This window comes from Macaca nemestrina, chromosome 12, assembly GCF_043159975.1.
Source record: "Macaca nemestrina isolate mMacNem1 chromosome 12, mMacNem.hap1, whole genome shotgun sequence".
NCBI classification, from domain to species: Eukaryota; Metazoa; Chordata; class Mammalia; order Primates; family Cercopithecidae; genus Macaca; species Macaca nemestrina.
Window position 1 is genome coordinate 14,097,534 of NC_092136.1, and position 22,579 is coordinate 14,120,112.

General features: G+C 44.7%; 1 protein-coding gene across 13 annotated transcripts in view; it reads right to left on the reverse strand.

Annotated features, from left to right (window-relative positions):
* LOC105464602 (syntaxin 3) overlaps positions 1-22,579 on the reverse strand; it is a 49,549-nt gene that overhangs the window by 22,719 nt on the left and 4,251 nt on the right. For all 13 annotated transcript variants that reach the window (XM_011712613.3, XM_011712616.2, XM_071074552.1 and 10 more), the window contains exon 2: positions 8,825-8,908. In XM_011712613.3, the coding sequence (XP_011710915.1) occupies positions 8,825-8,908 (84 nt within the window). The remainder of the gene's footprint in view (positions 1-8,824; positions 8,909-22,579) is intronic.

Below are 22,579 nucleotides of genomic sequence, written 5' to 3' on the forward strand. Positions count from 1 at the left end.
CCTGCCTCAGCCTCCCAAATAGCTGGGATTACAGGCGCCCGCCACCATGCCAAGCTTTTTTCTGTCTTGTCTTTTTCTTTTTTTTCTCTGTATTTTAGAAGAGACAAGGTTTCACCATGTTGGCCAGGCTATTCTCAAACTGCCGATCTCAAATGATCCACCCACCTCGGCCTCCCAAAGTGCTAGGATTACAGGTATGAGCCACCATACCCAGCCTAAAATGTACTTTTCAATGCTTTGTTAGTAATATGGGAATCCAGATAATATAGGATTTAAGGAATTAAGATCCAACAGATCATGGGTTCAAGTTTCTGCTCCATCTCTCTTAGCAGTTGTATGACCTTGAACACACACCATAAGCATCCCTAAGCACTAGTTCTCTCGTCTGTGAAATGAGAATTATCACAATTCCCACTTTAGAGTTTCTGTGAAGATTAAATTAGACAACACATGCCAAATGTTAACATAAAGTACATACTAAGTAAATGTTAGGTGATGACAATGATAAACACAAAAATGCCAGCAATTACTGCACATTTATGATATGCCAGGTACTATGCCGTGCCTTTACAGGCATGTCTCATTTAATCCTTATAGCAATCCTGTAAAAAAGTCTTAACAAAACAGTCTGACCTCATCAGTAGCCACCCAAGGAAATCTAAGGTCAACACCCAAGTCAACCACTCTTCATGCTGGGCGTGGCCAAATATAATTACCATATTATACTAACAACCATAATCTAACTAAAAGGAAGGGGTTATTTTTGAGATATGGATGGCCTCTTCCCTCTGGACCTAATTAGCCCATGGAATCTAATTAAACAAGGAAAAGCAGAGAAAGTACTACTTTGTGGAACTGGCAGCTTACATGGGGTAAGATGGAAGGCTAAGCAAACAAGCTTTGTTTATTCTCCCTAAGAATTAAGTCTCGGCCTCTCCTAAACTCCCAGGTACCTTGTACCTCTAGTTGAGCATTAATTGCTGCATATTTACATATTGAAAACTTATTCCGAGGTGACAAGAGTAATGTGATTGTAACTGTCAAATGATCCCTCCTTTTCACAATTTATACACCTTTACTTTCCCCCCAAAATGACAGAATCCCAAACAGTCTTCACAGTGGAGCTGCTCAGTCAAGTCCTCTTTGTTTGCTTCTTTGCTTTAGAAAACATATGTTGATGAAAAGGGAGGAAAAAGGCCACCTCGGTCAACCAAGCAATGGAAGTTGAGTCCCAAAGGCATTTTATCAAGACCAGGACTAGTGTTTCAATTCTCCTTTTATGAATGAAAAGAAAAGTATGATCTCAGAGTTATACTGACCAATGAAAACAAGTATTCTGAGACAATAATCTCAAGTAAATTAAGCGTGTTGGGGCTTTGCATCACTCAAAATTTAGTCCGGAAAGTGAAAACCTATCTAGTTATTTTAATCAAAGTACTATAATAAAGCGATTGTTTATGCAGGGATGGAAGGGTCAAGAAGCCAAAGAGAAGTCTGCTGGGGCACTCTGAAAATTAGCAACAGCAGGTCAGAGGGAAAGAGAAGGAAGGTAGGGTCACCAGAGCCTGAAGCCAGAGCTGTCTGATGGGGGCCAGACCATGGTGGAGTTGACCAGCAGAACTGGGACCACGGAGGCAGGGTCTACTGAGAAAGAGCTGAGACCATGAAGAAGGCATATCTGAGGTGGAGAGAGAAAGGAGGAAAACCATAGTCTCTTCCCTCCTCAAGTCTTCTGCTAGCACCTCACTGTCTTAATCTGTTCAGGTTCCTGTAAGAAAAATAACATAGCCTAGGTGGCTTAAACACAGGATATAGGAGGCTAGGAAGTCCACTGGCAGATCTGATGTCTGAGGAGGACCCTCTTCCTGGCTTGTAGACAGCTGCCTTCTTCCTGTATCTTCACATGGCTGAGAGACAGATCATCTTTCTCATATCTCTTTCTGTAAGGGTACTGTTTGCCCTCATGACCTAATTACCTCCCCAAAGCCCTACCTCCAAATACCATCACATTGGACTTCAGCATATGAATTTTGAGGGGACATAAACATTCAGTCCATAACACTCTCCTTAGTCAAATATACTAAAAGCAATTGGTAGGGGAACCTGAGAAATGTAGTTCCCTGCAATACAGAGAAGAGCAGAGGAAGGACAGTAGGGAATGGGCCTGAATGCAAATAGGCAAATGACTGGCAAGGGCTTCCTGCCTGCCCCATTGGAAGAGCCCAGAAATGCAGAATCTACCAGTTTGCTTGGTAGGTCACTGTCATCCAATATGCTACTTAAAGAATTAAAAAGTGTTTAACCTGCTAGATTTAATGTGTGGATTTCCAAGTTGTATTCACTTTGTGGTTCTTAGTTCTAACAAAAATCAAGGATACCTAGCAAATCTTTATGCTTCAAGACTGGTCACCTCACGCCTCCTCTAGCCAGGTACTGTTCCACCCACCCCTCACCCCAGCCCGGCTCTGCTGCACTATGCCCACAGTTTATCCACCCTTACTTCTCCCAGAACTGATTCAGAACCCCTCCAGCACTAGGGCCATGTGTTGCTCAACTTAGACTACTTGATATTCATCACTGTTAAGTGTGTGGGGTCACTCAGTAGACATTTGTTGAATAAATAAATGAACGTAAGTAACTGCAGGAGACAAGCATGCTGCTTCTATCACTACAAATGGTCTGTGTTTTTTAAGCCTACTTGTTATGGACTGAATGTTTGTGCTCTCCCAAAATTAATATGTTGACACCTAATCCCCAATGTGATGGTACTTGGAGGTGGGACCTTTGGAAGGCATTTAGGTCGTGAGGGTGGAGCCCCCATGACTGTGTTTGGTGCACTTACAAGCAGAGGCCAAAGAGCTAGCTTGCTCTTTCCGCCATGTGAGGATACAGATACAGCAAGATGGCAGTACACAACACAGAAGAGGGTCCTCACTAGAATCTGATCATGCTGGAACCCTGGTCTCAGACCTTCAGCCTCCAGAATTGTAAGAAATACATTTTTATTTTTTATAAGCCATTCAGTCTATGGTACTTTCTCACAGCAGCCCAAATAAGACAGCATTCAAAAAAGTAAACTCTCGGCCGGGCATGGTGGCTCACGCCTGTAATCCCAGCACTTTGCGGGGCCAAGGCGGGTGGATCACCTGAGATCAGGAGTTCAAGACCAGCCTGACCAACGTGGTGAAACCCTGTCTCTACTAAAAATACAAAAATTAGTTGGGCATTGTGGTGGGTGCCTGTAATCCCAGCTACTTGAGAGGCTGAGGCAGAAGAATCATTTGAACCCAGGAAGCGGAGGGTGCAGTGAGCCGAGATTGCACCATTGCATTCCAGCCTGGGTGGCAAGAGCTAAACTCCATCTCAAAAGAAAAAAGGAAAGAAAAGAAAGAAAACTTTCATCCTTATTAATAGAAGTTCCATGTTAGAAAGTGTTGCTGTGAAAAATTAAATGCTAGGATAGCCAAATTAAGCTGGTTTATTACAGGACTTCTTAGAGCTTTCAATAAGTTAATGTGCATTTTAAGTTTCCAAGAGAAGAAAAGAGCAGGAAGCATTTCTCAAACGTGTTTATATTTGATCACAGAAGGCATTTTGCATCTGACAACGCATTGTGACTGACCCAACAAACAGCCATTCCCTAGCCCCTTCCCTTTCTTTTCTTTTTAACAGAAGTCTGACTTTGTTTCAGTAGTGGCATTGCCAGCCCCAGAGGATACATCATGATGTGTTTGATGGCGATCCTGGCAATCCTTTCCCTTTGCTGAGTACTCACTTTCCTGGTGTCCCTTCCAGCTAAGGAGGCCCACACCATGTGACCCAGTGCTATCCAGGAGGCCACAAGGGAAGTCAGATTGGAGGATCTGGGCAGTTTTCCCCCCGATGAAAGGATCTTTGAACTTTTCTAGCTGCACCCTTTCTTAATGCTTGCAATGCTGTCACAGGGTGATGCCAAATAGAGTTGTGACTCTGGTGGTTTCAAAACACAGGCAGGTGGGACCTATGTACTGCTCTCTTTATCTGGCAGGCTTGGGACTGCTTCAATAATAGAGCCAGGCAGAAGTGAGGAGCTGTGTAACTTCTGTAGCTGGAACACTTGCCTTGCATCCCTGAGCTTCTATTTAACAAGTTCAATAAGCCCTAAGTGGGCCAGCTACGAGAAGCCCAAGCCACAGAGAGAAGGCAAGTGTAGGTGCTCTGATTGACAGTCTCTGCTGAGCTTTTCCCTTGAGCCACCCCAGTAAAGGCACCAGACAGTAAAATTTAAAAAGCCTCTACAAGATTCTAGCCTGCAGTTGTTCAAGTCTTCCCAATAAAGGCCCCAGAAATTGTAGAGCAGAGATAATCCACACCCACTTTGCCCTGTTTGAATTCCTAATCCACAGAATCTGTCAGCAAAACAAAACAGTTGTTTTATACCACTAAATATTGGGGCTATGTTGTGATATAACAATAGATAATCAGAACAGACTCTCTCTCACAATCCTAAGAGAAAAGCCAAGAGGATCACAGCGATGCTGACCTAGAACCCCAAGCCGACCTCTAAACGGCACCATCCCTAACTCCGAACTTCTTCATGTGCAAAATAATTATGTATCTTTATTGCTTAAGCCACCGTTAGCCAAAAGCTTCCCAAATGATAGGCTACACTGCTGCTCAGGATCACAGATTCAGGTCAAAGCTCTCATCCTTTTTCCCCTAGCCTCCATCAGCCGACTTGCCTGTCTTTCCACTTCAGGTCTTTCTCACCCTCCACAAACTGCCATCAGAGTGAATTTTCTAAAACACACTCTGAGCCCATCACTTCCTTGTTTAAATCCTCAGAGGTTCCCCATCACTTTGCAGTGGTGCATAGCTGCAGTAGGCGACAGAATTATCCAGAAGAACTTCCTAAAAATCCGAAAGTCTGAGCCATTCCAGTCCCTAAGAATCAGGTATGTGTGTGTCAAAAAACTCCCCAGGTGATTCTGATGACAAGTCTAGTTAAGAACCAGGGAAATCTTCCCTCACCTTCCTCTCTCCAGGCAGAAATTAATGCTTCCTCTTCTGTGCTCCCATGGTAACTTACTGACACTTTTCTTACCATATAACAACGTTTTAAAAATTTCTATCACCCTTACCAGATAAGGAAACACCAGAGGGTGAGAATCCTGTCACACAGAACATTGGATCCCCAGCACCTAACACGCTGTCTTGATGACAGTAAGCGCTCAAAAAGTTTGATGAATAAACGAATATACAACAATAAACCCCTAATGTTTCTGTCTCCAAAGGCAGGTCTGTTTCCTCTGAACATGACTCTCTGCCAACTGAGCAAACAGACCAAGAAAAATATAGACAACTGCAAATTAGACAAAAATGTGGGGTTTATCATTTACTCTGGCTTGATCAGTCAAAGTGGCCTGAAAACCCAAGGGCCAATCTTTTTCTCCAACGATCAAGAAGCTAGAGAAGATACAATGGAATCTGACAGAGAAAACCACATTCTGAAAACCCTGGTCCTGTGACTTCATGTGCACCATGCAAATGACTCTATGACCAAGCTGTGATTCATGCTCTCAGCAAATAACCAAGGGTGACCTGCTGGAACCAGGCCAAAAAGTAAGTTTTATCAAGAGTGCTCTCCCAAGAAAGCGACTTAACCATATAACCTGCAGGGTGTAGTGGGCACGCTCACCAGTCACATAGAGGTCGACAATCTCTCATTTCCCCAAACTTCTATTCTCTGAAACATAATTTATCCCAATGTCAAGAGTAGGTCTACACCACATTCTATAAAATACACTTTGTGGTCTGCTTATTCACAAGTACATTGGGGGACAGAAGGATGATGAGAACTAAAATTTACTGAACATATCTACTAGATGTCAGGCACGGTGCTAGGTGCACCCATACCCTTTCTCATTTTATAGCCATAAAAACCAACAGGTAATATTCTCTTTTTAGAGAAAACTGGGCTTTAGAGTAATTAACTTTTCCAAAATTATACCACTGGTAATGGGCAGAGCTGAGATGCAGACCACGATAGGTGGGGCCAGAGCCTACTTAATCCACTCCCTCTTACTTCTCCCCCAGGGGCTTATCCTCTCTGTGCTCTATCAGATCCAAGAAAAGAGGAAAGTAACGCTGCTGAACCCCATGCTAAGTACTTTGTGAGCATTAGCTCCTTTAATCTCCACCAAATCTATGACATGAATACTTTTCTCCCCATTTTACAGATAAACCCACCGATACTTAGAACAGTTAAGAAATGTGACCAAGATCACACAGTTAGCGGCAGATACGGAATTTAATTCAAAGATCACGTTCTTTCCACCTCCCCATGCTGTCCCTCTTCTCTACCCTAAATAAGTTTCATGGGGTTTTCCCCTAAATGACAGACACACATATAACAAAGAGAAAGCAATAAGCAATGAAGCAGCCCTGAAGGTCTTGTTAAATCTTCAAAGGCCTCTTCAGAAGTAGCTATCACCCATCCAGTGCTTTTCTGTCTGACAATCCTTCCCAGACGTGCGCTCTCATATGATCCTCATGGCATCCTGGAAAGGTAAGTACCAACACTCCCAATTTCCAGAGCAGGACATTAAAGCTCAGAGAGGTTAAGCAACCTGACCAAGGTTACACTGCTATGAAAAGCTTGAAAAGTGGACTCAAACCATGTTTTAGAGGCCAAAGCCCACCATCTTCACACCTAACAAAGAAGGTCCTCTCGGGGACCCTCTGGCTCTGAAGAAAAAGGAAAACACAGTTATTGGAAACGATTCCTTATCTTAGGAAAGAAGTTCTTTAATGTATCTGGTTCTCCAAGGTAGACTGAAACAAGCTAGAAAGACTTCAAACATCTTCTTAAGTCCACCCCAACCACGGAGGGAAAGGATATTGTCCTTCCACGATCCACAACTGGAACACATTGAAACACATTGAAACAACACAAAGCCTAAGTGTTGTTTGATCTCACTATGACTCTGGTGGACCCGCCTGTGAGGAGGGTGGGGATCTGTGGAGAGCTTACAGCCAACTTCCCAATCAGGCCAGCACACACTCAAGTTTGTTCTTAATTCCTGTTTATTGCTCTAACACATAAATGGGCACGAACCGTCAAGCCCCACTCCGTTCCTTTCAGAAAAAAACTGGAGGGCTACTTTTCCACATCCACAGTCTAGAGGATGGGAAGCATCATATTCTCTCTGCAAAAAGAGCACGACACCTCTTGTTTTCTTTCCAGGGAAATTAAACACCTAAGAAACCATAGTATGGTGGCAGAAACTTCAACAATAGTGAGCTTTTTGCTTTTGTTTTTTGAAGTATCATTCATTAAGCACATATATGCCAGATGCTATGCTGTGTTACAAGCGTTATTCCTCTTGGTTTTTTTGTTGTTGTTGTTTGTTTGCTTTTGAGACAGTCTAGCTCTGTCACCCAGGCTGGAGTGCAGTGGTGCAATCTCGGCTCACTACAACCTCCGCCTCCTAGGTTCAAGCGATTCTCCTGACTCAGCCTCCTGAGTAGCTGGGATTACAGGCGCCTGCCACCACGCCTAGCTAATATTTGTATTTTTAGAAGAGACGGGGTTTCACTGTGTTGGCCAGGCTGGTCTCAAACTCTTGACCTCGTGATCTGCCTGCCTCAGCCTCCCAAAGTGCTGGGATTACAAGTGTGAGCCACCACACCTGGCCTGTCCCTCTTAATCCTTATAAAACTCTATGGAGATTTTTGTTGTTTATTGTTTTTTTCTTTTCTTACCTAAACACAAATTTTTTTTTTTTTTTGAGATGGAGTCTCGCTTTGTCGCCTAGGCTTGAGTGCAGTGGCCGGATCTCAGCTCACTGCAAGCTCCGCCTCCCAGGTTTACGCCATTCTCCTGCCTCAGCCTCCCGAGTAGCTGGGACGACAGGCGCCTGCCACCTCGCCAGGCTAGTTTTTTGTATTTTTTAGTAGAGACGGGGTTTCACCGCGTTAGCCAGGATGGTCTCGATCTCCTGACCTCGTGATCCGCCCGTCTCGGCCTCCCAAAGTGCTGGGATTACAGGCTTGAGCCACCGCGCCCGGCCCTGAGCCACCGCGCCCGGCCCGCCCCTGTTGAACTTTTACAAAACTGGTAGTTTTGGTTTCTCAGTTACCACTAGAATTAAGTCAGAGGGACCACAATTTTTTTTTTTTAGACAGAGTCTCACTCTGTCGCCCAGGCTAGAGTGCAGTGATGCGATCTCGGCTCACTGCAAACTCTGCCTCCCGGGTTCAAGTGATTCTCTTGCCTCAGCCTCCCGAGTAGCTGGGATTACAGATGCACCTGGCTAATTTTTGTATTTTTAGTAGGATTTCGCCATGTTGGCCAGGTTGGTCTCAAACTCCTGACCTCAAGTGATCCACCTGCCTCGGCCTCCCAAAGTGCTGGGTGTAGGCGTGAGTCACCATGCCCAGCCCCAAAATTTTCAAAACTACACATCTGATGTATCTGAATCACAAGCCTAAAGATGCAATGTTTTATACTCATGGTTGTGATCCTATGGTTGATTCTGTAATTGTTATGTACTTAAAGCAAGAAAGGATATCATTAAAATGTTGTCATACGGCGTAAGACTTTAAAAGCATCTCTTCAATTATATATAATTGACCCTCTGCTGACTTTCTTAACAAGATTTTTAAAAATCCAGATTCAAGTAAATATTGAAAAGAATGTCATTTTAATTTCTTTGCCTGGCCATCCCACCCTAACAAAAGACTGTGACCTTCCTCTGCTACCCTGAAAAATCTAAGGTTTTTTATTCTTACTAAGGAAGTAGTGTTTCCTTATGTTAGAAAAAAATACAGGAAGATTACCTACCTCAGAAAAGAACTCGTCCATAAAAGCCGTGTTGTCGATAGCAATCTCGACCTCATCAGTATCATCATCCTGTGTCAACTGCTTCTGCAAAAGGCAAAACAGAGCAGAGTGAGACTAAAAACACAATAAATGGCTAACATTATTGAATGCTCATGAAGCACCAGGAGCTATATTAACCATCTTACACATAATTTCCTTTAAAACTCATAACAGCTCTATGATGTATCAAACTCTGGTGTCTCAACATCTGAAATTAAATCCTAGCTCTACCAATTGCTGTTTTGTTTTTGTTTTTGTTTTTTCAGGGGGTGAGGGGGAGAAAGGGAGGAACTGGCAAGTTACCTATCTTGCTGTGTCTACGTTTCCTTATCTGTTAAATGCTGATAACAACACTACCTGCTTCATAGGCTTGTGTAAGGAATAAAACAGATAATGAATATAAGACGCTTTTGCATGGTGCCTGGTACACTGTAAGTTCAACACATGTTAGGTCTTGTTGCTGTTGGTGGTGGTGGTAGCTACTGTAACTCACTACAGTTGAGGAACCTAAAACTTAGGGAGGTTAGGTAACTTGGCAAAAACCACACAGCTAAAACATGGCAACAGGTAGAGTCGAACTCATCTTTTGGATCTGAACCCCAGGGTTGCTAAACCCTTCTCCACACTGTTCAAACAGGTTCCAGACACAATTCCTACAAAGCATAAACTTTCAATCTTCACGTTAGGAGTAAAGATTTTCCTGTTTTCAGAAACCACCTATCACAAAGGAAACAATGCTATGTCACTCCCTGTCAGAAGCTCCTGTTTATAAGAAAGAGGAAGCTCTCCCCCCGCCCCCAGCCACCTCTGGGGACCTAAGCTTTCTCAATCTCATTCAACTTCCTTTGTAAAAATTCACAAAATGGTAATCGAAAGGAAGTGATTCCATTCCCACCCAGCATAAGGGCCTGAGCTATTTCTACATTCCTCTCCAGTGTTCTTCCCAGACAGCTGCTGCACAGCACATTAATCTCTGATTTCTAAGCACAGAGAACTGACTGCTGTGAAAGGTGGAGGTGAGGCAGGAGATGAATCCCCCATACCTGCTTCTTCACAACTTTCAGCAGCCTCTGACCCTCTAAGTCCAAGATATATCACTCTCGAGCGCTCAGAACTCCATGGGCAATCAATGCTACCTGGAGCCTCTTTCCTTCACCCACTACCATCCCCCTGAATCCACGGCAGAAGTTGTTACCGGGAAATCCTACGGTTATTTGGGATTCTCCAGCCATGTGGAGAGTCTCTTGATCGGCTCCCCCAGCATCTCATTCTCTGGCTGGTCTGCAACAATTAGCATTCCCAGCTTAATAGCCACATTCAAGGGAGTTGAATTTGAGGGCACTGCTACCACCTCCCCGATCATCTTCCCAAAATTCAGAACTGACCACGTGCCTCTGCTACGTAACATCATCCAATGACAGCTCAACTCCTAGAATTTGAAGTCCCAGTGCCTAACAGAGCACATGGGGCCCTTTAAGATAAAGCTCCACTCATACTTCTCCTTCTATGATGCACACTCTAGACAAACCAAGCTACTTGGACACACCATTTCCTGGACACACCATTCTTTTAGATCACTCTATCACACAAGGTGTCCTCCTGAAAGGCATTGGTCCAACTGACCAAAATTTCCCTAGCCCTTAAAATTCAGCTCAGACAACTTCTCTATGCCTGACCTGGGCATGGCTCCCGCATGCAAAAGTTAAAACCTCCCTAAGCTCCCACAGCACTTTGCACAAACTTTCGACAGCAACCATCACAGCCCTTTACTCACCCCTTTACTCACCTGTCTTTCCACACCAACTACAAACTCCTGGAGATTCTGTTACAGTAGATACTTTGGGGTTTTCCGTGTGGGCGGGGGAGGGGCAAGTTTATGGAGGAGGACTCACTCTGCTGCCCAGGCTGGAATGCAGTGGCGCAATTACAGCTCACCCCACCTTCAACCTCCTGGGCCCAAGTGATCCTCCTGCCTCAGCCTCCCAAATAGCTAGGACTGCAGGCATGCACCACCAGGCCCGGCTAAATTTTTTAATTTTTTTGTAGGGACGGGGGTCTCACTAAATTCCCCAAGCTGGTCTCAAAATCCTGGTCTCAAGTAATCCACCCGCCTCAGCTTCCCAAAGTGCTGGGATTATAGCTGTGAGCCACTGCACCCAGCCAGAGTGGATACTTATATGTGTGTCTGTGTCTGCTCGAAACACCTTCGTCTGTGGAGCAACCCCTCACGCCCTCCACATGATTTGGGGGAGGCGATCAACCATGACCCAAGAGGAATCTGAATTGTGACAGGAGTCTGAAGTGAATGGGCCCGAGTCAGTCGATGGCTGCCCCCAGAGATGTCAGTGAAATTCCCAGAGCTGCCCTTGTTCCCATGCTTCCCACAACATCCCTTGGCTTTGGGCAGGTTCTACAGAACTTCCCTAGTCTTCTTTCAATGAGTTCAACAGTATCCTCCTAACATGTCTTTTTAAGTTCATTTAGCCAGACTTGGGTTTTGTCACTTGCAATTAAAACTGAGCACTGTACTTGTCATTAATTCATTTATTCCACATTTCCTGAGTGCTCACCCTGCACCAGGCATATAATAGAAATTTAACCAATTTTAGCTGAATAAATAACTAGCTTCCACAGAGACTGGCAGCCAGGATTCACCATCAGTTTCTAAAGTTTGAGACAAAATGTTCCCTTCATCAAGTATCACCAACTCTCAGGCCCCTCAGCAACCTCTAGAGAGTTCCAGCTCCCACGAAGTTCAATGTAACCCAGTCTTCCTCTAGGAGAGTGAGTTAATAAGCTTTTTGGGGAGTATCCTTTCTTCAGAATCATCTAGAGAATGACTGAGGGGACAGACCTCAAGTATACCCATACACACACTCCCCACACACACACACCCTATACATACACACACTCCATGCATACACCCGCCCACCCACACTCCACATACACACACCCTACACATGAACACACACCCTACACACATACACTCCACACATATACTCACCCACATACACTCCACATACACACACCCTATACACATACATTCCAAACATACACCCATACCCCTTCATATACCCTTCATACACACACAGTACACACACACACCCCTTACACACATACCCTATACACACATGCTACACACATACACTCCACACATACACCCACACCCATTCCATACAACACACCCTACACACACTCCACACATACACCCACACCCATTCCACATACACACCCTACACACACTCCACACACACACCCACACCCATTCCACATACACACACACCCTACACACACACACTCCACACATACACCCACACCCACACTCACACACACTCATAACCCTCCCACACACATCTACAAGCTCCCACACACACACCCACACCTGCAACCCACACTCCAACACATCCCCTCCACACGTACACCCACACACCCTCCCCCCACACACGCAAACACACACACACATACACATGTATACCCTACAAGACATCAATTCAGTCTTCAAACACATGTGTTAAGAAAATAGGAAGAGGCTACCATCATGGGATGGATTAAAGGAAGTTTCTAGAAGCTCGGAACAACTGTGACCTGGAGCACGAGAGGTAGACACCAATCACTCCATCATGACGTAAGTTCTCAAGACCCCCTAGTGTCCGTACAGGGATTCCCCACATCCACAATGGCTACTTCTTGGCTTTGAGCAGATCTAGCCAGGCAGCCTGGTGGCCTTCAGTGAGAATCTGTGAAACGGGCAAAGGGAGACCTAGGTCCAAAACCTGCTGTTACCAATTACTGGCTGGGATGCCACAGTCAAGTCCCGAACCTCTCGGAGTTTCTAACCTGTAAGTAGTAATACCCCCACAGACCTTATGACCTTTATGAGGGCCGAAAGAGATCACACATGGAAAGCACAACACCAGGCATATATCAGCACCTAACCCCACTGCCCCGCTGAAAAGATGTGGGTGTACATGAGCAGAATCCCCTGTGAGTCATCACTGTCTGCATCCATCCTCATCCTCATCCTCCTCCTTCTCCTCCTCCACAGGAAGTTCTCAAACTAAAGGCTAAGTCAGTAAGATCGGCTCCATGGCAACATAATGGCCAGCGCTCTATACCACAGTCCATCGCATGCTACTGACTGAACATTAAACAGATGGTTTAACCCCTCTGAACCTCAAAAATATGGAATCAACCTAAGTATCCGTCAATGGATGATTGGATAAAGAAATATGATTGATAGATAGATAGATAGATAGATAGATAGATAGATAGATAGAGGTAGACAGACAGACAGATAGATATGGCAGGGGAGTAGATGACAAGAAATTACTTAATGGATACAATGTATAATATTTGGATGATGGATACACTAAAAGCCCAGACCTCACTACTATGCAATATAGCCATGTAACAAAAGCACACTGCTACCTCCCCTTAAAGTTACACACATGTAACACACCTCTGAGCCTCAATCTCCTCATCTATATAATAGGAATAATAGAGTATTTTTAGACCTTGCTTGAGTAGCAGACCCTATACCACTGCAACAGCCTCCTGCTCATCCCCACCTCCATTATCTCTCCGGTCCAATCCCATTACATCCCTGTTTCCCAATACATGATGGTTCCCTATTAATTACTGTGCAAAAGTCCTCAGCCTGTCTGTCACAACCCTCTGGAAGCTGACCGTATTTATGCGTTTAGCTATATTCCCACTCTTCTCCCCCAGGCACCTTCTGTTCATCAATTTGATCTCCTCACTGTCTTCTGCACACATCTCATTGCTTCCTGCTCCTGGGCTTTCTTAATACCATGCCCTCTCATTCTTAACCACCACCAATAGTCATATTAGCACTATGTCCCCTATTCCCAACCACAACCAATATTCATATACTCCTCTGCTATCCAAATCCAACTCTCAAGGTCCAGCTCAGGTTCCATTTCTCCCACCAAACTTGCCCCACTTCATGTTTAACAAGTAGTTTTATGAGTTGCCATCTCAACTTCAAGCTCAATTTTAACCAACTTGAGGTCAGGGATATTATCTCATAAGTGCTACTAGTAGCTCCTGCACACCTGACACAGGGCGGGGCACAGAGAAAGCTGAAGTTGGTATCAACTGCGTGAATCTGCCTGTCACATGCGATGTGACTGCATGCCTACCAGCACTGCCAAAACGTACTCTTTGGTTTTACTGCAACAGAGAGAATCCCTGCAAAATCCACCCCCCTTCCCTGCCTCCTCCTTCTATAAAAAATATATGCTACCTGCCAGGGATGCTGTGAGAATTCAATATAATATTTTAAAGTTCCCTATGGAATGTAGAGCACACAGTAAGAACTCAAGAAAGCAACCATATATAAGATCTAGCCAAGTCAACTTCTGTATAGCTCTGACCTGGATATGAGTATCTTTAGATACAGGACTTTCAGAGCTGAATGCAACGTTAAAGATTTTACCATCAAATCCCCTCATTTAGAAAAGGGAAAACGCTGAGGTTGCATTCTGGGCCCCTAAATTCTTTTTACTTTCTGTTCAGAGAGGAGGTCTGCACAGAAACCAGGGGCAAACCAAGGCCCAAGATGAAATAATGAGTTACTGACACAGAAAGGAATAGAACCCAGGTTTCTGGATTTCCGTTTTCCCATGCAGAGTTTTTCCCACTGTAGCATGCCACTTCCAAAAATACAAAATAACAACAACAAAGTTTGGTCCAGATCAGAAAATTCAAGGAAGAGGCCATCGTCGCATGTTATCTGGAGTCACATGAAACTGCAGCTACCAGCAGACTTCCCTACAGAGCAAGCTCAACCAATCCCAGGGCAAGGGCTCCTGCCCCTCTGACACACATGCGCTGTCTTGCAGATCTAGAGGCATCAGAATCCAAGGGCAAGGAAAGCACACAATGCTCTTATCTTCAGCCCACATGACTGAGCCAAGAAGAGAACTTCAGCATCTTTATCAAAGAATCAACATTTGTGGTAATAGGAACATTACAGGAGCAGCAATATCAGCCACAATAAAAAACATACAAGTAAACCACAAGCCCAGCCATCCACTTCCTCCCCTCCCCAACCTCCAGATGCCTCTCGCCCCAGGAGATGAGAGATATCACCAATGACTTAGGCAACACAACTCCAACCTGGGATCTATTTCCCCCAACCCTACCCCTCAAGTGTGCCCACAAATCCAGAAAGGACAGCCAGAGCTCTGACCTCCTCTCTGGACAGAAAGTAGAAAGAGTTCAGGGGCCCAGAATGCAACCTCAAGCACCTGAACTGCAATTCCTGTCTCTCAAGGCTGTGTCTTTGTCTCAACTGCCTCCTCTATCATTGTTAGTCTATCTGACCACAGGTTCCTCTCTTCGTTAGCTCATATAATTTATAAAAATATCTGCAACCCATAGAGCCCCTAGTAGGTGCTAGGTGGCCACAAGACACTAGCTGCTTTGTGTACACCATGTCAATGAATCCCATCTGCAGTATGTAGTTGAGAACGTGCAGGTCAGAGAAGGTATAAGTTATTCAAGGTCTCCCAGCTACTGATTTGCCGAAACAGGGCTCAAGCTTAAGTCATCTGTCCTAAGCCCTTCTTATCGCACTGCACGCTGCTCAGGGCAGCCTGTCACTGAGAGCAGCTGGGGCCCAGAAGCTAAGCAGCCCAACCCTGCAGAAAGCATCCTGGGCTGAGAGAGAGGAGCTGTGGCCCTTTGGGGACAACTACTGTTTCCATTAGGCCTTTCTCATCAATTAACGAGGGGCCTGGCTTTCCAGTGCAGATTTGTGGAAACCCAGGATACTTCACATGTGCCTCAGAAACCCCACTCAGGGTACTCAGGGAGTGGGGAGCCAATGGGGGGACATAGCCGTCCTGAGCCTCACCCCCTCTTCAATTTGCAGAGCTTTACTTTTATCTGCTTTATACACTGGGATTGAATAAAGATTTCATTTTAAGAAAGAGTCCTCCTGTCACCAAAGAAAGAAAAAAGTTGGAAAAATCACAGAAATAGATGAACAACTGCTTTCTAAAAACAAAGAGTCTGTCCCTCCTTTCCACGTTAAAACACGTCTGCAACGTAAGTTTAAATCATCAGTGTCTCCTTAAGAATTTTTACAAATCACAGTCGCAAGGCAGAATGAGACAAAGAAAAAGGAAGTCATCCCAGATGAAGAGCACACTGTTCACCAGCTCTGATTCTCTTCCTGCCACAGGTGCCAGACCCCAGGGAGACAAAAGGGTCCCAGGACAAGGCAGAAAGCCCAAGAGCCCCCAGGAAAGTTTCTGGGTCAAAGAAGTAACAGAGGGGAAAGCGTATATATGGTCCTTAACTTCCCACAGTGGGGCATTAAAAGTTTGTGGGCCAGTGGGGCAGCACCCCTCCTGGCACAACCAAGCGAGTACAAATTCTTGCACCTTCTCTTCTCCAAATTTAAACAATTATATGCCCTGGAGACACAGATGCTTCTTTATAAATCCAGATTATCTCCCAATAAATTTAACTCAAAGAGACAATGACACACCTGGATTTTTTGTTGTTGTGTTTTTTTGTTTGTTTGTTTGCTTGAGACAGAGCCTTGTTCTATATCCCAGGGTGGAGTACAGTGGTGCAATCTCGGTTCACTGCAGACTCTGCCTCCTGTGTTCAAGTGATTCTCCTGCCTCAGCCTCCCAAATCGCTGGGATTACAGGCGCACACCACCACACCCAGCTAATTTTTCTATTTTTAGTAGAGACGGGGTTTCATCATGTTGCTCAGGTTGGTCTTGGACTCCTGACCTCAGGTGATCCATCCGCCTCGGTCTCCCAAAGTGCTTGGATTACAGGCATGAGCCACCACACCCAGCCTGACACCTGGTTTTTCTTGTCCTTGCTACCCAGTTCTCCCAACTGCCTCCTTCCAGATAAGGGTCTGGGGACTCCTAAAGACAAACACCACCACTTACAAAGGTTACACAGACACACAGACACACACACACACACACACACACACTGCCCAACATCTGGTTTTCCAGTCCCTCTTCTTTCAAGAGCCAGAAATTCTGAGTGTAGGTTCTCAACAGGCACCCCATGCTCTCTGTTTCCTATGTAAAGAGTCAAATGACTCTTCTCCAGTGCCCAGTTCTCTCACTAAGCTGTGCTTTCTCTTCCAGTGAAATCTTCTCAGAGGGCACACTTCCCCTTTTCACTTAATTCCATCTTCCCCAACACACTCATCAGATGAAAAGAGGAAATCGACAGATAATGATATCCTAAGTGAGTCTCACACTTTTACTCTGAAGAAAGCTCTAGCTGAACAACTTGAGGAAAGAATTAGCCCTATTTGAAAGATGAAGACATTGCAGAATAAATCCTATCAGTGAGCCCAAGGCCAGTGAGCCAGTGGACGACTGGACAAGAGTCAAGGTCCCTGAGGACCCCACTCCACTCAGTGTGCCCTAACAATAATAATAATAATAATAATAGATAATGTGTGCGTGTGTTGTTGCAGGCACTTTTGTGGTTTCAAATATATTAATTCTCCCATTAACCCTATGAGAGACAAATATTACTTTCCCCATTTTCAGATGAGACAACTGCTTAACTAAATAATTCATCCAAAATGATTCGGCTAATAAATGACTTCATTAGGACTCCTCAAGTCTGTGGAAGCCCAGGGCTCCTGCTGTTCCCCACTACACGCACTTGAAGGCACCCTCCCTACTCAGGCTCAGTGAACACGCTCTCGCTCATTTCAGGGGATGCCACAACATCCATAAAACTAAGGTGGATTAACCTATATGCATGAGTGAAAAAGATACCAGTGTATATAATCCAACTCAGGCAGTCAGATGTATCTCTGTACCTCTACAGAGATATGGAGCTGAAAACCTGGCTCTACCATTTAATAGCTATATGGTCTTAAACAGGTTACTTAACCGCTCTGTGCCTCAGTTTCTTCATTTGTGACACGACAAGAATAATCTGCTCATAGAATTGTTGCAAGGATTAAATCAGTACTACACGTGACATGTTTAGAGCCATGCTAGGCACGTATTAAATGCCCTAGATCATGCCATCTAAAGCAGAAAATTGGGCCTTGTTTTTGCTAAGAGTTTCTGTCAAAGATGCAGTTCTAATGCCAATTCTTAGACAGTGACACTAGATGTCTCAGGAGGAGAGAATTTCATGTATTCATTGGCATTTACCTCATGTGCTTTAAATCTGTCATTTTTCTACTATATGCTTTTAAAGAAACAGAGCTCCCTCTCAATTCTTCTTCCACTACTTCTCCCAAATTTTGATATTTGCCACTCTTGTGATCACTCATTTCTTTTTCTTTTTCTCTTTTTTTTTTTTTTGAGACGGAGTTTCACTCTTGTTGCCCAGACTGGAGTGCAATGGCTCAATCTCGGCTCAACGCAACCTCTACCTCCCGGGTTCAAGTGATTCTCCTGCCTCAGCCTCCTGAGTAGCTGGGATTACAGGCATGCACCACCATGCCTGACTAATTTTGTATTTTTAGTAGAGATGGGGTTTCTGCCATGTTGGCCAAGATGGTCTCGAGCTCCCAACCTCAGGTGATCCACCCGCCTCGGCCTCCCAAAGTGCTGGGATTACAGGCACGAGCCACCGCACTAGTGGAACAACGAGTGATCGTTTGTTTCTAAATAGTTTGTCATTTCTACTTTGATTTATCTTTAGCCCAACAGTTATTTAGTAAGGCATTCTTACATTTCCAAAATGGATTCCCCTGGGGAGGACAATTATTGTATTAATTTCTAATTATATGACTGTTAGGAAATGGCCTATATGACTTTTAGTCTGTGAGATTTGGCATTTTCTTTGTGTCTTAATACATGGTATTTCTTAATCTCCTATGTGTGTTTCAAAAGAACTTGCATTCTGTTTGTCGGATACAAAAATCATTGAAGTCCAATCCTCACATGCCATCCTACCTGCTTTTGCTTCTCCAGACCTGAGGTGGGTCTAGAGAAGGATAAAAAGTCCCAAGAAAGTAAGAAGAGGGGGGAAAAGGCCCTCTAGGTAGACGTTATGTATACTAACAAGGAATCTGTGGCTAGGAAGGTTAATTCATCCAGAATCACACAGTTAATAAGGAACACAGCCAAGATTAGAAACCTGGGTGGTCTAATCCAATGTTCACTCCTTCATTAACTCAGAGAGGCATCTCAGGGTCTCATCACCCATCAGCACAGCCACAATGTTCCATGCAAAGTAACAGATTCATTTGTTCATTCATTCAGCCAGCAGTATTTATTGCACATCTAACATCTGCCAAGCAACAGTCCATGAGATACAATACCACACGACACGTAAGGACAGTGCTTAGCCCAAGGCATTATACACCCAAGAGAAGACGCAGTGCCCAACCTTGCCTGAATTCAAGGTCGAGCCTGGGGAAGATGGAGGCTTATTTGAGAATGTTGGCAGAAGTGACTCCTTGGATAAATTTTGAGGAATGAGTAGATTTACCCAAAGGAAACCTACAAGAAGGCCACTCAGGGTGAGAAGATCAGACCTTCTTCCTGCTTTCTCTCTCATCCCAGGAGCCATTCAAGGAGATTCAAAGAAAGCCTTCTTCTTCCTCCTGGAGATCTCAGGTGTCCTTTAGATCCTTCCTCCTCTACCCCACACTTCTTCCCTCTCTGACTTCCTCTCCCTTCCCCTGTCTCCTGTCCTGGCCTCTGGACACCACCACGGCATTCAGTTCTCAAGGACACAGGAGGAAGAAAGGAACTAATACTGTCTTACTCCATCCTTAGCCTTCTCCCCAACCCCTCCTTTCAGCCTCTGTCCCACAAGCTTCCTCCCCCTCATGGTCGTTCTAGAATACTTAAATAACAGTGACAACGCATAACCTTCATTGAACACTTAACATGCGCTGAGGATCCTTCTAAGATGTGTGCTTTCTATTGCCCATGATAGTTAACCCCTAGGCCAGTCTTCTGGGGATATTCCCCATCTTACAGCTGAGAAAACTAATGCGTAAAGACACCAAGTGACCTGCCCAAGATCCTGTGGACAGTGGGCACCTGAGCTAGGAGGGGTGCCTGGGCAGCCGGCTGCCGGGCCTTTGTCCTCAGCCATCTGGAGTGCTGCCTCTTAACGGCTGCTCCACTACCACCCCAGCTGTAGCAAGTAGCACCGGCCACAGGAAATGTGCTTCCAGAGTACTAGAAAACAGATGCTGGAGCCCTGCCGACAAGGTCACAAAAAAACAAGGAGAGACTAAGCAGTTGTCAGACGGGCCAGAGGAAGCTAAGGAGATGTGACAGCCGAACGCAATGTGGTGTTCTGGACATCCTAGAACAGAAAGAGGACATTAGTGGAACAACTAGTGAAATCCAAATAAAGTCTGGAGTTGGGTGAATAGTAATGTATCAATGTAAGTCTCTTAGTTTTGTTAAGTGTACACTGTAGTATAAAATGTGACCAAGTGAGGGAACCAGGAGAGGACTAGACAGGAACTCTTTGTACTATCTTTGCAACTTTTCTGTAAATCTAAAAGTAGGCTAAAATTTAAAAAGTTATTAAAAAAAAAAAAAAATCCTGATGCCATACCGAGCTGTCCTAACCCAGACAGCTGAACACACCCAGACAGTATTTGCTACACTAATCTCTTTAGGTGGGGGTTGAATTTCACACAGTTTCCAGGTGGAGACTGGGGAAAGTTGCCATGGAAATGGTCCAATGCCAAAAAGCAGGCTGCCCTGAGAGAGGAGATGGGGTGGGGGCAGTTGCAGAGGGGCCTAACATAAAGGTGGCTGGAGGTAAGGCCCCTCGGGGATTACAGAATCTGCGGGCAAATACATTTACAGAATATCCCCATTCATCGGCGGGACAGTTTGGTTTACAGCTTTACAGGCTTTGGGCTGGGAAGGTACAAGAGAGAATGAGACACACGTGATCTCCGCTGTCCCAGAGCACAAGAACTAACAGAGCCAATGGTATCTGCAATTGCAACACCATGTGGCTATTTGTATATACCACCAAAAATAAAGTTTGTGGGGTCCAAGGAAAGGCATGGTCAGTGCTGTCAGCCTGGGAAGCTAGATGACACTGGAACTGAGACTTTGGAGATATGCAGGATTTTGCCAGGAGAAAAATGGAGTAGCTACGTTTTCACCATGGTAGCCACATCTTTGCCTTCATTGTCTTTCTAAATGAGGGGCAACCTTCTATGTCATCTTGGGCGAGGTGTTTTAGGAGCCTTGGAACTCCGTCCCTGGGGATGTACCTGTAAGGTCTGGCTTCATTAGCAAACATATGGGTTCCCTCAGTAAATGTTCCACTTCAGGTAGGTAAAGGTTCACCAGCCCACAGGGAATGCAGCAAGAAAAATAAGTCATAATAATGAGTAAAGGATGTTTAAGGGTCAAGCTGTTGTTGATTATAAGAGACAAATGTTTAATACATGCCTACCATGCAGAGTGCTAGGCACTGGGGCTCCAGAGGACTATAACTGAACTACTGTTGCATCAGGGGCATATAGTGCAGTTAGGGAGACGATCAAATAAAGTGTAAGGTGATATGAAGAAGCAAGACACACATGTTCAACTCTTGAGCCCACCACTTCCCAAATGGGGATCTCAGTCAAACCTGAGCCTCAATTCCTTCACTTGTAAAGTGAGAATAATATCCCAATTCCTTTGCTTGTAAAAAGAGAATAATACAAAAACCCACTTTGCCTTGCAGGGTTGAGAGAATTAGAGACAAGGTATGTAAGGTATGTAGCACAAGTCTGTCCAATAGTAGCTGCTCAATAAATGATCATTGTTATTGTACTTGATAGGGTGACAAGAAGTACTAGAAACATTGACCTTAAAGACAAAAGAACCTAGAAGATAAAGGGTCCAACTTATAAAAAGCAGTGGACAGTGGTTTCAAACCCACTCCATGGTAACCAAAAAAAAACAGAGACAAAACAAAACAAAAAACACAACCCACTTCAAAGCAACATGTACCCCATGAGAGCTGCAAGAATGGAGGACAGTATTCTAGGTTGCAGTTAGAGAACACGACTACCTATAAAGAATGAGTTTTGGAAGATGGGTAGAAATTTTGACAAAAGGCAGGGAGGAAGCTTTGGAGGAGAGAAAGGACAGCATGAACAAGTGTCCCTCCCTTAGCTCCTGCCAATTCCCCCTACTTCCCCCACACTCACAGGAATAAAAATAAAATTAATCCCCTTCTCTCATCCAAGCATTTTCTGGCCTCTGGCTGATGGGGCTGTAATCCCCACTCAATCCCCATCACTCTCAGCTCTGCTTCCCGTCTGCTCACAGAAAAACAGCTCTTCCAGAGAATGAATCCTCCCAGGTACAGAGAAGAGGGGAGGCAGGAATCCTGACTTCTGTGAAATTTTATGACTAGAGAAGGACAGAATCTCAGTGAAGTGCAGATTGGCATGTTAAGGTTCAGTTATGATCCAAAGCACCTGGCACATAAAAGTGGCTCAATAAATATTTATTAACAAATTAAGCTTTAAAGGGGAAGTGCACAGCTCCATGTTTCTGATGGGGTTACAATGTTATCCTAAGGAACTATGATTCCACAAACATCCCGGAGCTTCCAGTGGGGAAGGAGGCCAACAACAGCCATTTAGGAAGCAGAAAGACACAGAGAGAGTAAAAAGTCAGTCTGGCCTTTAGAGCCCCGGGTGGTTGATTTCATTACTGTGTCCCTATTAGTGCTGGTCTTTGAAGGGTCATTCCAT